At 40.4% G+C, this 13,659-nt stretch overlaps 1 protein-coding gene across 4 annotated transcripts in view; it reads left to right on the plus strand.

Annotated features, from left to right (window-relative positions):
- runx1t1 (RUNX1 partner transcriptional co-repressor 1) overlaps positions 1-13,659 on the plus strand; it is a 68,717-nt gene that overhangs the window by 5,257 nt on the left and 49,801 nt on the right. Inside the window, exon 2 of one of the 4 annotated variants that reach the window (XM_016514991.1) lies at positions 10,248-10,330. The exons of the other annotated variants lie outside the window; for them this stretch is intronic. Within the exon in view, the coding sequence (XP_016370477.1) occupies positions 10,324-10,330 (7 nt within the window). The 5' untranslated portion in view covers positions 10,248-10,323. The remainder of the gene's footprint in view (positions 1-10,247; positions 10,331-13,659) is intronic. 4 annotated transcript variants of the gene reach the window in all.

Raw genomic sequence — 13,659 nt, forward strand, 5'->3', positions numbered from 1 at the left:
ATATATAATGAATATAAAACATTATAAAGCAAATCGGACTCCTTCTGGGCTGTTATAGAGCAAAATGCATTATACCTGAAATGCACCCGAATGAATCAGAATCAAATCGAAATTTGAATCAAATCAAATCTAATTGAATTGGAAAATCTGTATCGATACTCAGCCCTGCTTGCTGCTGCTATTACTGCGTTCTCAGTTTACACGGAGCACAGATGCATTAAGGACTACCTTTTTCTGTAATTTATGGGATCAGAGTGGGAAGCTGTCAGCCGTATCTGTTCAGTCACTAATGTTTGATTCATGGGCCGCTTGGGCACATTAATTTTGATTTATGGATTCTGATATGTATTTATGAAAAGGGCACCCACTCGAGTGCAGCCTCTGTGGCCCAGTAAAGAGGAGTGTAATTAAGATTTGTTTTGAGCCTAGAGGCTCGACTCCTTCAAGAGCTATGGATCAATAGGCAGAGACAGTAGACCCCTGTGTGTTCACTACACATATTGACACGCTCAGTCAATTAGAGCTCCCGAGAAAAGCAGAGAGCAAGCAAGCAGAAAGACGGCGAGAACAAGATAGCTCGGTAGAATTGTACTCAACACACGTACGGTCTGAATAAATGAAAAATAAGGTAGTATGCAATTGTGTAACGCAAAGATTTTCCAAAGTGCACAATGCCATATAGTGTGCATTCATTATAACGTCTATAGATTCTTACACCGCTAGAGAAAATAACTGTAATTCAATAGCTTCTTTATAAACTGAGTATACAGACTATTTCAAAAAGCATTTGTGTGTGTGTGTGTTTTCTTGTCTCCCGATTAGTCCAAATTGTATTGAGGCTATAGTTTGGGCTTCCTGTTGTTGGCAGTTAGTGTCACAGACACTGTGGTGGGACAATAGTTCTGTGGTGTAGCACACTAGAAGATTGTGTTGTAGTTGAACGATCAGCAGGTGCTTCCGAGATAAATGCTCTGTGTCAATTATTTCTAGAAGAGGTGATTCATAAGACAAGGCTAAAGTGTAGAAGAAGAGGAAGACAGAGCGTGGGGGTGCAGGTAAAGAGGAGCATGCGCCCGGGTGGATGAACCTCTTCGTTTTCATTGCGGCTTCGCATAAAAGAGTCATTTTGTTAAACGTCTGTTGCATCTAAGCTTTTGTAAGCCATGAATGGAGGGGGCACCCCTAGCGCATTAAAAGTGTTTGTAGCTGCAGAACGAATGGGGAGTTGCGCTGAATTACTTGACATTATCTCCCCATGTTGCCATCATCGCTATTGGAAAGACCAAAGGAGCCGTTTTACCAAAAAAGTCCAAATATACCAATATATGAAACACCATAGACCAAGACGATGATGCATTTATTACTCAATCTCTTTTTTAAACATAATGCTCTGAATTACGGCAGCTAAGATAATACCAGTGGACTTTTCCTGACAAATGAGGTTCCTCTGATAAGACTCTTGTATGCAGACTTCATAGAAGCTGTGAAATGAGAATGAACCTTGTCTCAGATCCTGTTTATGGCCGTATGGATGTGAGCGTGTTTTTTTTTTAAACAGCTGGGAAGGAACTGACCCTACCAGGAGCCATTCCTGGTCATTCAGGACTTCCGCCATTAGCAGCACGGCTCCACTGCACGCACATGACCACAGAATGAACTCACAGATGGGCAATGCCACTAGGGTTGGGGATCAAGAACCAGTTTCGTTTTAGAACCGGTTCCAAATTTCCATGAACCAGGTATTCGATAAGACACATGCATTTAGGCCCCGTCCACACGGAGACGCGTTTAGCTGTATACGCATAAATTTTGTATCGTATAGGCATTTCGTCCACACGGATCCAGCGTTTTGGGAGAGTGAAACCTGATTTGGCATATCAGTGTAAAGGCATGATTGATGGGGATTCATTAGGGTTTACTTCTTTTTATGAGGTAACAATTGCTTAGGGATGGACTCAGCTCTTGCAGGAAGTCTATAAAGCTCCTCCATAAAAAAAAGGTGTTCCTTGGTGACAAATTGCCAAAGAGATGTCAGAAACATCCTTTCAGTGACGTTTATCCTTTTGCTTCCTTTACAGTAGCTTATAGCTAGGGGCGGCCAGTATGACTAAATCTTATATTCGGTCATTTCATGTTGGCATGATAAAACCTAGTTATTTTGCTGGACTTCTAACAAAAAAAAATCCTTTATATATTAAATAACCATGTAATAATGAATATAATAATGAATAATACAAGTGCACACCAAAAAAAAAAAAGTTTTCATTTGATTGATTCCAGTGTACTTTAATTACTTAACAAATGAGTGGCGCTTCATCGTATTTGATTATTTTTCTTGATGTAAACTGAAAGATATGATTCATAATAGTAATGCACCAAAATATTTTCTTACTGAAACACATAAACTGAAAAATGAAAGTTTTCTTTTGGCCAAAACCCAAAACTAAATATAAAGTTTTAATAATTACATTTGGATAACTGAATTCTTTATGTGTTTTCAGGTGATAAACCAGTTGTAGTAAAGTACTTTGGCAAGGAGCTGTCTCATTATTTCAGACAAACATTATTTGTCCAAAACCAATGTTTTTTCAATAATTCATAAAAAAAAGTACAGAAATAGATTCACATTATGTACAGTATATATATATATATATATATATATATATATATAGCGTTTTGGGAGAGTGAAACCAATATTTTTTGAAGCCGGGTCCCAGAGTGGATAAATCTGAAAACGCCGCCCTTGCGTTTTCTTCTCCGTTTTTAGTGTATCTCTGTGGCAGAATTACAGCGCCACATACTGGTCTGGCATGTATACTACAGCATTATGTGTCGGTTTTGTGGTTTGTGTGGACGCAGATATTTCTTGAGACGAGGGGAAAAAAAATATAGGATAGGGAAAGCTCTGGCTTCGTGTGGACGTAGCCTTAGATTACGCTTAATTCCTGCATTCACAATTTATTGTGATTTTAAATGATTTAAGTGCAGGAAGGGAAAGAACTTGTCATGAACATCTGAAGCGTGAGCACAGAGAACCATGGTCCCGGTGCGGGTTCCCGGCCTGTGTCCGTTCTCGAACCTTTCCGTGCATTTCCACTGCAGAAAAGGTTGTTCTGGGCCGGAATTGATATCAATACCAATATGCACAAAAATATGTTAGTAAATCATCACAAACACAGACGTTTTTTGTCTTAAGTGAACGTCAACAGATGAGAAAGAAACCGCATGTGTAACAATATTTTAGATCCGCGTGCGTTTGGTGTCAAAGAGACAGCAGCCTAATAAACATGCGCTGCCTCTGTCATTAATGTTAAAGGGGTCATATGATGCTTTTTTAAAGATCATTATTTGGTGTATTTGGTGTAACAGAATATGTTGACATGCTTTAATGTTCAAAAAACACATTATTTTTCAAATACTAAAAGAAAACCATTCACTGATCTTGACTGAATATCTTTTGTAACTTTAATGAGGATTGATCTATATTTTATTTCTGAAAGGAAAACTATGCTGTGTTTTTAAACTTTTGATTTCAATTTCTGTACCTGAAATTTGTTCAGTTGTATTTATTTATGCTATTGCTAATTGATTTGTTTGTTCCAATTTTATTACTGACTGTTTACTTGTCTTTAACAATTTAATGCTTGAAATTTATATTAGTCTAGTTGTTTTTGCTGTGGTATTTTATGTTAAAACCATAGGCAAAAGTTCCAAAGTGTAAAAGTCCAAAGTGTTCTGTATACTGCTTGCTCATGTTATTCACCTGCAACAGAGCGCTTTGCAAAAAGACAGAATAAATATGTTTGACTTAATTTTTTTTATTGTATTTTTTTTTTTCTTATTGGAATCGAAACTAAGAATCGATAAGATTCAGAATCGATAAGCAGAATCGGAATCGATAAAATTCAAACGATACCCAACCCTAGCTGCCACAGACCTCCGACACGTCAGTCATTTTTCAGACCCCTCCGAAAGAAGATACTGAAGAAGATCATCAAAGCAGATCAAGTACAGCGAAGTGATGTACCGCTCATGGTTATTACGTGACCTGTGTGTGGTATTTGTTGAGTGGATCATTATGGATCAATAGGGTCTCATTTGAGGGGGTTGGGAGACCAGGGCAGTGATCTGTGTCACTTTAATTTGTGCAGAGTATTTGGGTAACAGTATTTGGGTATTTGTGGCACAGCCTCTAAGAACCTGAGATTCTGCCTTCAAAAACAATTTGGAGATGTTTGTATTAATTTAAGGATGCTCCAAATTCCAATATGAAAAATTCTAGACAATTATTTTTCTGTTATGGCTGATATTAGAATTTAATATTATTATCCCTAAATAAATATAAAGAAATGCACTAAAAACTAAAATCAATCATTTAAAACTCTGCATAACAACATTACAGTATGTGAACTGAGGCATCACAACATTATAATGTTTAGTACAAGAAATTAATATTCATTTTAAGATTTGCATAAGATTACATTTAACAGTCTTATTAAATTATTACTGTTTTACATATTAACTTTGAGTGTTACTGACTGATACCGATAAATAAAAAAGATGTCTAATATCAACATTTAGCTGATATGGTACTGATATATCATGCATTGTATTTGGACAGTGAAACTGACTATTAATATTGGTGCATTGTGCATTAGGTTTTACAGTTTAAAGATTTTTATTTGATTTCTGGATATCATGGTATTAATGTGACTCATTTCTTGCTGACATTACCAAGGCAGTGCTGACTATTGGATAATGTTAACCAGTAGGCAAAGAGTAATTTAGGCATTGTTTGAGTCCCACCCCAAGTTTTTTATGCCACATATGTCATTTTATGTTGACTTTAAGACTTGTATTTGCATGAGTCCCAGTGAAGTGGTGATCTTTGGCGTTTTTCAGTTTGGCAGAAAAGTTCCTGAACAATGTATCCAAGAATATATAGGGCTACATATGGATTGGAGTGGCATTATGTGGTATTTCATTGTGCTGTGGTCTGTCTCTGATTTATTCCTTTCAAAATACACTTCAGCGCCAGTGTTTTAAATAGCTGCATGTTGCGGCGAGCGGCACAGCTATGGCAAAATTGAGACCCCTCTCCGAATGGGAAGGGGTCTCATGGAGCAATAAAATGGCAGTGCGTATAAATCCATCTTGCCTTATAAGGTCAGAAATGTTTTAAGCTGTTTCAGGACAGTTGTATGTGCCAGTAATTGTTCTCCCATCTGTCTTAATGTGTCTTTATCAACATCTGGTTTTGTAAGCTATACTTCAGTAACAAGTATCCGTTATATGTCAAGGGTTCCCAGTCCTGCTAGCACGATTAGCCTAGCCTTGACTTCTGCGCCGAGTGCAGCGCCACATATGCTTGCCATTACTCCATACCATTCACAAAATGTAATAACTTTTCAGGGGAAAGATGTGTGCATGTGCCTGTTTTTCGTCTTCTCTTCACTTTTTCCATAACTGTAAAGAATTATTTTGGTCTGGTTTTAATGCTCCCCCGGTGACTGGACAAATTACTTGCTCGCAGGACATTCGGGGCTGCATGAGTGAAACGTGAATGGCTCATCCCTCTAAGCACAGCCCTGTCTGCACCTCTCCGTTTACCTTACCAACACAGAAAGCGAGAAAGACGTTTTCCAGCCGTCTCGTTTGGCACATGAAAGGAGATGCGTCTGTAGCGAACCCATCCCCTGCTCCAAGGCTCTGGGCACAGGAACGTGCACACACTTTGGCAGCGATGCAAAGATATGATCTTTGGCAGTATTAAATTGTCCACATAATAATTCACAGCTGCACTGGGATCAAATATAATGGTGCTCAATTTTGGCTCCCGTCTGGTGCTCCCTGTCACTCTGCTCCAAACACGACTCTCTTAAAAGGCCCCTTGCATCAGCTGAGCGCTGGAGGCGCCTGTATGTGTGTGTGCACAAGATGGATTAATGCTATAAACAGAGAGTTGGATTTATCTTCGATTGGCACCACGTTTTTCTCCATGCAGGATTTGGAGCCCGAAGAGTAGGAGAGAGAAGAGAATGCCTTTATTCAAAACCACTGTTTGTGAGTAATTAACATATGAAAGGAAGCTTACAGTCTGGCAAATCCGGTTATCCAGAACCATGAAAAGAAAAGTGATTTTTTTTCCCCTCTAACAACCAGAGGGCCTCTGGGAATTTGCTATCAGGCATGATGAGATGAAAATGGAGTTAAGCTAAAGAGTGGATTATGGGTAACGCAGAGGGTCGATGACAAGTAGACAGTGAAATGGAATGAGAGTGGACTAGAATTCAAGATCAGCGTGATTACTGGAAATAGCTCAGCTCATGCCTGCCGTCTCCATGACAGCACAAAACGAATGGGAAAGACAAGGCTACAGCTGACCTCAGGGTGAGATGTTCATAGGACACAAGGAATGGCAAAGATAAAGAGAGAAGGACTGGATGGAATAAAGTTTTCACAGACATTTGTCAGGGTGGGGCCTTCCTGTGTTCACCAATGCCACAGGCTGGAGATTAATGGGCAGGGCTGCAAGCCAGGACTATATCAGCACAGAGCAGAACTAGTCAGAGGAAACCAGAGGGAGGAGAAGATCAGGCAACCCTGTTAGAGACAAGAGAGAGAGAAGGAAGATTGAGAGTGGAGCGCTGAATGATTGAACAGACGTATAGTCGCTGTGCCAGATGCCACAAAATATAGAAGCAGGAAGAAGTGAGAGAGGAAAAGGAGGAATGAAACAGGAGGAGATGGTCTGAACAGCGGCACATTCAGAAGTATCATATAGTATCATGTTCTACTGAAATATGTTGTGTTGGTTGCACCACCACCCTAATAAAAAAAACATGAATCTGCAAAGTTATCACTCTTGCAAGCTGTGCTTGTTCGCCCATAATCACTAGCTTTATTTATGATGGGCTCTGGAATAATGTTATAATCAGATTGCCTCGTTTATGGATAATGCAGGCTGTTATGTTATATGTTGTACAGGGCAACATAACTTTGCAGATTCATGTTTTTTTTATTAGGGTGGTGGTGCAACCAACACAACATATTTCAGTAGAACTGAACATTTTTGTTTGAAATTTTGCATTTGTAGTAGAAGCGTGAAGCTGGAGGCTATAGAGAGTTCAATTAACTCCCGCTGTCCTCATTCTCGCATATCTCACTCGTTCAAAGACGCCTGCCTCTGTTCATGCCATTCATTTCAGACTCTGACTTTGGAGTGCCTGACAGTGCCATTGATCTGCTCTCTGCATCTTGATCTCTTGGGTTTCAGCAGAGTGTGTGCAAAAGGATTGTTTGGGCTTTTTTTGTTGCTTTTTTCTAAAACACTTTTAATAGCACATAGTGTGTTTGTTGATGTGGAATCGTATTCGCTACCCACAATTCCACATTGCACGTGTCTGTGTTTACTGCCCTACTGTTATGTATTTTTGGCTGTGCTGAGCTCAAAAATGACTTAGAGTCATGAAATTCTTTGCCAGTTGTCTTTTGTTTTTGTTACAAAAAAAATTACATTTAACTATAAATAAATAATTACATAAACTGTAAATAAATATAAATACAATCAAACGGTTAAAAACGCATCTCTTCCATCGTAGTTTGACCCTATAATTCTTGAAATTTTGCATTTGTAGTAGAAGCGTGAAGCTGGAGGCTATAGAGAGTTCAATTAACTCCCGCTGTCCTCATTCTCGCATATCTCACTCGTTCAAAGACGCCTGCCTCTGTTCATGCCATTCATTTCAGACTCTGACTTTGGAGTGCCTGACAGTGCCATTGATCTGCTCTCTGCATCTTGATCTCTTGGGTTTCAGCAGAGTGTGTGCAAAAGGATTGTTTGGGCTTTTTTTGTTGCTTTTTTCTAAAACACTTTTAATAGCACATAGTGTTGTGTTGATGTGGAATCGCATTCACTACCCACAATTCACACTGCACGTGTCTGTGTTTACTGCCCTACTGTTATGGATTTTTGGCTGTGCTGGGCTCCAGACTGAAAAATGACGTGGGGTCAGTTCTTTGCCAGGGTTTTTTTTTTTTTTTGTTGCCAAAATCACAGAATCACTGTAATCACTTTGATGAAGCCTATTGATAAAAAAAAAATGTGTCTGGCTGTTGCCAATGTTAATTACATTTTAAACTATATAAATACAATTAATTAAAGATAAAAAATATAAAAAATATATATGTTTTATTTTTCATCACCGTCTAATCACATCCTGATGTTTATAATGGCAGTATTTAAGGCTATTACCTTTAATAGTTGTAGTTATAGCAATGAGTGTTATAGCATCTAGAACGATATTGATATCTTTATTATCATAATAAATATAATTTAATCACAGCACATAAGACATACACTAAATTATTAATTAATTTTACATAGTATTTTTTACATTAGTAAAAGTATCATAAAGAGAAAATGTTCATTACCCGACTGTGTCCCTAGCTTTCCTCTGCTAATGGACTAATGTAAACCCTGAATTGAGTGCAATGGTTGTTTAGCCCCCTCTCTTTTCTACCCCTCTCCTCTCCCGTCTCAGTCTTCATGCCATCTGTGGGTTTGATTTAGTGGCTAAGAGGCTTTCTGAGCAATGGACAAGTGATGTTAATAGCATACATATGCCAAAGGACTGTTTTAGTTTTATGGCTCTGACATGAGACATGTTTTGATTCAAGCAAGGCTGAGCATAACTCATCCACTGCTGCGGGTCGCCATATATTTTATTAACAGCAATGAGTTTCTCTTTTTATTTCCTCTGTATCTGTTTCTCTCTTTTTTTCTCTTTCTAGTAGTGGTGGTAACTTTATTTAGCATGTAGTACACACACAAAAGCGGATTTGCAGGTTGACAGGCTGCTCACCTCACAACATATCTGCAGTGCCCGTTGTCATGGCAACTGCAGCGGGCTGCTGGTGGTACTTTGTGGTCGGAGGTGTGCTGAAGTAGAGCAGTGCTGACCAGAGGGATGGTTGGGGTCTGCCCGGGACACCCGGGGTCAGTGTGCCACAGAATCACAGCTCTGTATGTCCTCACCTCGCCGGGGCTAGTGAATATTTCATGAGGAAACTGGAAGTGTTTTATCCTAATCTGTGAGTATAGAGTGTGGACATTTGTGAAATCCATGCCTCAGCTCCTCCTCGAGGGACTGTTTTGTTGAAAAGAAAGAAGTAATTGGATTTCCTGTATCCTCATGGAGGTGTGTGCCACATTTTCTGTGGTAAAATCGAGTAATACACTATTATTGGTGACTAAAAGCATTTTCAAATAAGCCAAAATATTTAAAGAGAAATTCAAAAAATAATAGAATTGAAAGTCAGTAGTGTCTAATGTTTTTTTTTTTTTACTCCATTGATTTTCTTTGTGTAGGAAAAAAATGTTGATATATTCTTCTAAATATCTTCCTTTGTGCTATTCAGAATAAAGAAGGACATACAGGTTTGGAACAACATGAGGGTGTAAAAATGATGGCAGAAATGTGTTTTTTGGGTGAACTATCCCTTATGATCATACAAGGGGCATTTATGAATGACGAGCATTCGATATCTGTGGAAATCTGTGGAACTTTCTGCCATTAATTTGCCTGCTGGGTGTTCATCAAGGAAGGCAAGAGTGGGGTAGATAACTGCAGCTTGTTGATGCCCCAGTTGTGGCTTGCGGAAGCCTGATAGCGAGACCAACCTCTCGACCAGGACAGTGGAGGTCAGTCTGTGAGTTGGCCCGCCCTCAGGGCTTCCGACTTTAATTACCTGAGCAGCAAAACATCCCGGCCTGCCAGTGGGGGAAGAGTGTGTGAACATGGGATATCGGGGCCGTACAGTCACGCAGCAGCAACATCCTGCCCGGGGAGGCCGGGCCTTGTCCGTCCTGGTTCCTGACAGTGGGCTATCTCTGCCGGGCCCGTGGTTCCTTTCATTCTAAAGGCCATTGTGTGGAGAAGGGCTGGGCCAGGAATGACTGGTTCCTGTTGGGCTCGATCTCTCGCTCAGCCAGCTCCGGTCCCACTGACAGATTCCTCCTGTTTGGTTTTGCTCTCTCTCTTTTTGTGTTAGTCACTCATGAGGATACTAAAAGTAATAACAGGACTGAGGAAAGCCTGCATTGTGCTGTTTCTGTCCTCTTTCCACAATATGTTTGCATTACATAATCTAAACATAAGCTGGGACAGCTGGCATCCTCACTTTCGAAAAAGTTGACAAAAACGTTCTAAAGCAGAAACATCTTTTTTCTCTCTCTCTCTCTTCAGCATTTGCTGGTGAATCTGTCAATGCGCATCTGGACTCGTCTCTGAAAACCGAACGGCTCATGATCAGGATTTAGAAATGAGACGTAGGTGTTTTTGTTTGTTACTTAAATGCAGAACTAGACACAATAAATCTGTCACTCTGTACGTGTTGGTGTGTGTGTGTGAAGATGTAATATCTGAAGTGTGTATTACTAGCACCACCTAGTGTGCAAACACTAAAAGGATGAGCCATGAAGGCATCTCTACCTTAAAGTCCCTTTCCATGTTTTGAGATTAAACAGACCTCAGAATAACGTCAAACTCCGCCACCTAATGAAACATGCTCTGTTTTCCGCAGCAAGTAAGAGAGGCTCAGCTTTCAGACGGTGGCTGGACCGGGCTGAGAGCAGAGTCTGGCTCGGGTCCAAATGAGGGGGCTGATTTGTTACTGACGACATGCTTTTGATGAATCAGCACAACTGCCTGTGTCACTTTCTAGCATGAGCCACACATTCAGATGATACTTGCAAACATTATACAGACATTATACAGAGAGTGCGATCATTCTGCCGTCACGGGTGGTGAGGAGGGGGGTCTCTTTGGACCTGGTGACCGGCATTGTTGAGCTTGATTGGCATGCACTATGTGCCGCAGTCATGCTGAAAAGGTGGAGTGGGAAAGTCATGAATAGCTGCGGAACACAGATCTGGCCCCGGCCCTCAGCCACAGCTTGCTCTGGGACTCGGGGACAGCAGAACGGACAGATGGCTCGGGACTGGACACACACACAAACACACACACACTTGCTTCTGCTTTTTCTCTTCTTTTTTCATGCAAACCCACAACACTAAGGTGACTAAGAAAGCTGTGGTGCCTAAATTTGCACAAGATACATATAGAAACTAGTAGTGATGTACCACAACAAATCTTTACCAAATTGAGTATTTCATTTTCAATAACTGAAACTTAAAATAAAGTTTTTAAATTAAATTAGGGTAATTGAACTCTTCATGCTGTTCAGGGTGTCCTGTTCTCAAGTGATGTGATAAACCAGTCATAGTGAAGTTCTTCAAGCTGCATCTCATATTATTAAAATTTGTTTGGTATTTCAGCCAAACAAATTTTACATATCAGGGCTCTACAGTGCGACCATTTCAGTCGCATTTGCGACTGAAAACTACTGCGTGCGACTATGAAAATTTTTTTAGGAGCACCAGTGCGACTGACCCGATCGATCATCATCATACTTGTGATTGCGCTCAGGGGAGCTTCAAAGGTTTCTACGTGTTTTTGCAGCGTTGAGTAATGTATCACAGACATATCTCACGAATCCTTTCATAAGCAAAGTGTAGACAGGGTGTAAATAAGAGATTCATTGCGTTTTGAACTGCGTCCACATTGCTGACATGTTTATTTATTTATTTATTTTTTGCTTATCCATGTTGTTTGCATAAAAGGAGAGGGTTATTGGGACCAGGGCATGTCATAGGGCATCCATTCATATTTATATTTCCAGCATTATACAGACTATTTCACTATAGCTTTATTACAGCACAAGAGATCAACAGAGGCATTTCCAGCCTGTTTGAGTTTTCATTGATGCCCACTTGTTCATATTTGTAGCGATTCTACATAAGATACAACATAAGCACTCCTGTGTTCGCTGCTTGTTTCCAGTGTTTTGCTCCTGCAAGGAGCATCTTCACATGGTTTCTGCTGTCTGTTTTACGCTGTGATTCATATCCTCGTATTGGACAGTCTTGCCCTTTAGGTTTTCTTCTGTGAGACAGCAACATACTGGCTGATCTAATGATGGTCTCTACTTCCAAAGTCTTATTGCAGCCTCTGCAGTAAAGCCGTCGTACAAGCAGATCATCAGAGAGCTCTAATGGCTTCCAGCTGTGTGGAAAATCAAGCCCTTTGGGTTGGGGCGAGAAGCAGACAATGCACAAGAAAAACTAAACTAATTTAGGCCCTTTTTTCAGTGCCAACGGACAACAAAAGACACCGTTCTCTCGGTGTCAATGTGCAGCACAGGTCAAGGGGCAGAGCATGTGGGGACACTGCATGTGTGCAACTCTGTCCCACTTTTCTAGTTGGGACCTTCACCTCACAGGGATAGACCCTGCAGAAGAGGTATCCATATGCTCGCTGGCTTTTCATGAAGCTCTTAAGCCCGTCAAGAAAAATCTGGCACTATTGGTCCTTGGAACACGAAAGAAGTGGAATCCCTTCAGCTCACAGTTTCCTCATCTTGCATTGTCTCGTTCCATCTCTTTCAGTCTGTTAATGCAGCCAACTGCTAAAGCAGGCCTTTATCAAGCCGGCCTGGAAATAAATTCTCTTCCCATCGACTCTGAAAGGGTTGTCACGTTGGTTTAAGGGGAGGGAGGGGACGGAAGGAAGCCACAGAAAAGCCTGAATATTTAGTTTGCTACGTTGCCACAATAAAATCCTGGGCGTAGCTGTTTTTGAGAAATGTACTAGTTTAGAGGCAAGGGGAACTGACAGATTTGGCTTTGTGCTGAGTGGACGTGAAGGTGTGTAAGCACTGACGAAAGGAAGCTGAAAGGACATTTTCTCACACACCTCATTGCAGGATATAAATGCAGCAAGGGTTTGTTTTTTACCTCATGGTAAGTGATCATCCTTGAATTGTTCAATTATGTTTACGTTTACTGAAAGAGCTGCATCAGGCGTCAATGACGAGGTGTTTGAAAGCGTTTCTGTCAGTATAGCATTGTTTTTTCTTATACCTTGTAGCACACATTGCCTTTTGTGACTTTGATAGCTATACTGCATTTTACTTCAGTATTTAAAGCTGCAGGAAAAAGCAAATGAGGAAATCTAGCATTGTTGGAGTGTTGGTAATGTTCGTAATTTACATGTGAATGCAACCGCTGCCAATTAAAACAAATCAACTTTGTTTGATGCAATGCCAGTAGGAACTTCCAGAAAAGTCATTCTCTTTTTTTGCCAGTGATTGAACATTTAAGGTACAATTATCTCTAGTATTATATTATTACCCATGTCTGTGAAACTATTGGGATGGTGAATCTCAGGAACTGCCTCTGCCATCGAAATCTCTGTTTTCACCAGTGCTGTTTATCTCAAAGTCACACTGTTCATCCCCAATGTGGAGAGAGAGGTTGGAGGCTGATGAGGAGAAGGAAATGCGCCACTAAATGTGCAAGAAGGAAAGATCCATCTCTCCACCCCTCATGTCTTCATCCTTTCCTCTCTCTCCCTCTCTCTCTCTCTCTCTAGAGTGTTTCCTCCACATGGAGCTCATCTGCTGTTTAAGGCGGCTGGGAGAAATGCCTTCAAGCTGACAGGGGCTGAAAACCCAGACATATGTTAATCACATGTAGTGATGGCAGTCTGGAAGGGGAGAGAGAGAAACAGCAAAATTGAGAAAGAGAGCAAAAAAAGA

This window comes from Sinocyclocheilus rhinocerous, unplaced genomic scaffold, assembly GCF_001515625.1.
Source record: "Sinocyclocheilus rhinocerous isolate Xijiao unplaced genomic scaffold, SAMN03320098_v1.1 scaffold492, whole genome shotgun sequence".
In the NCBI taxonomy this organism is placed as follows: Eukaryota; Metazoa; Chordata; class Actinopteri; order Cypriniformes; family Cyprinidae; genus Sinocyclocheilus; species Sinocyclocheilus rhinocerous.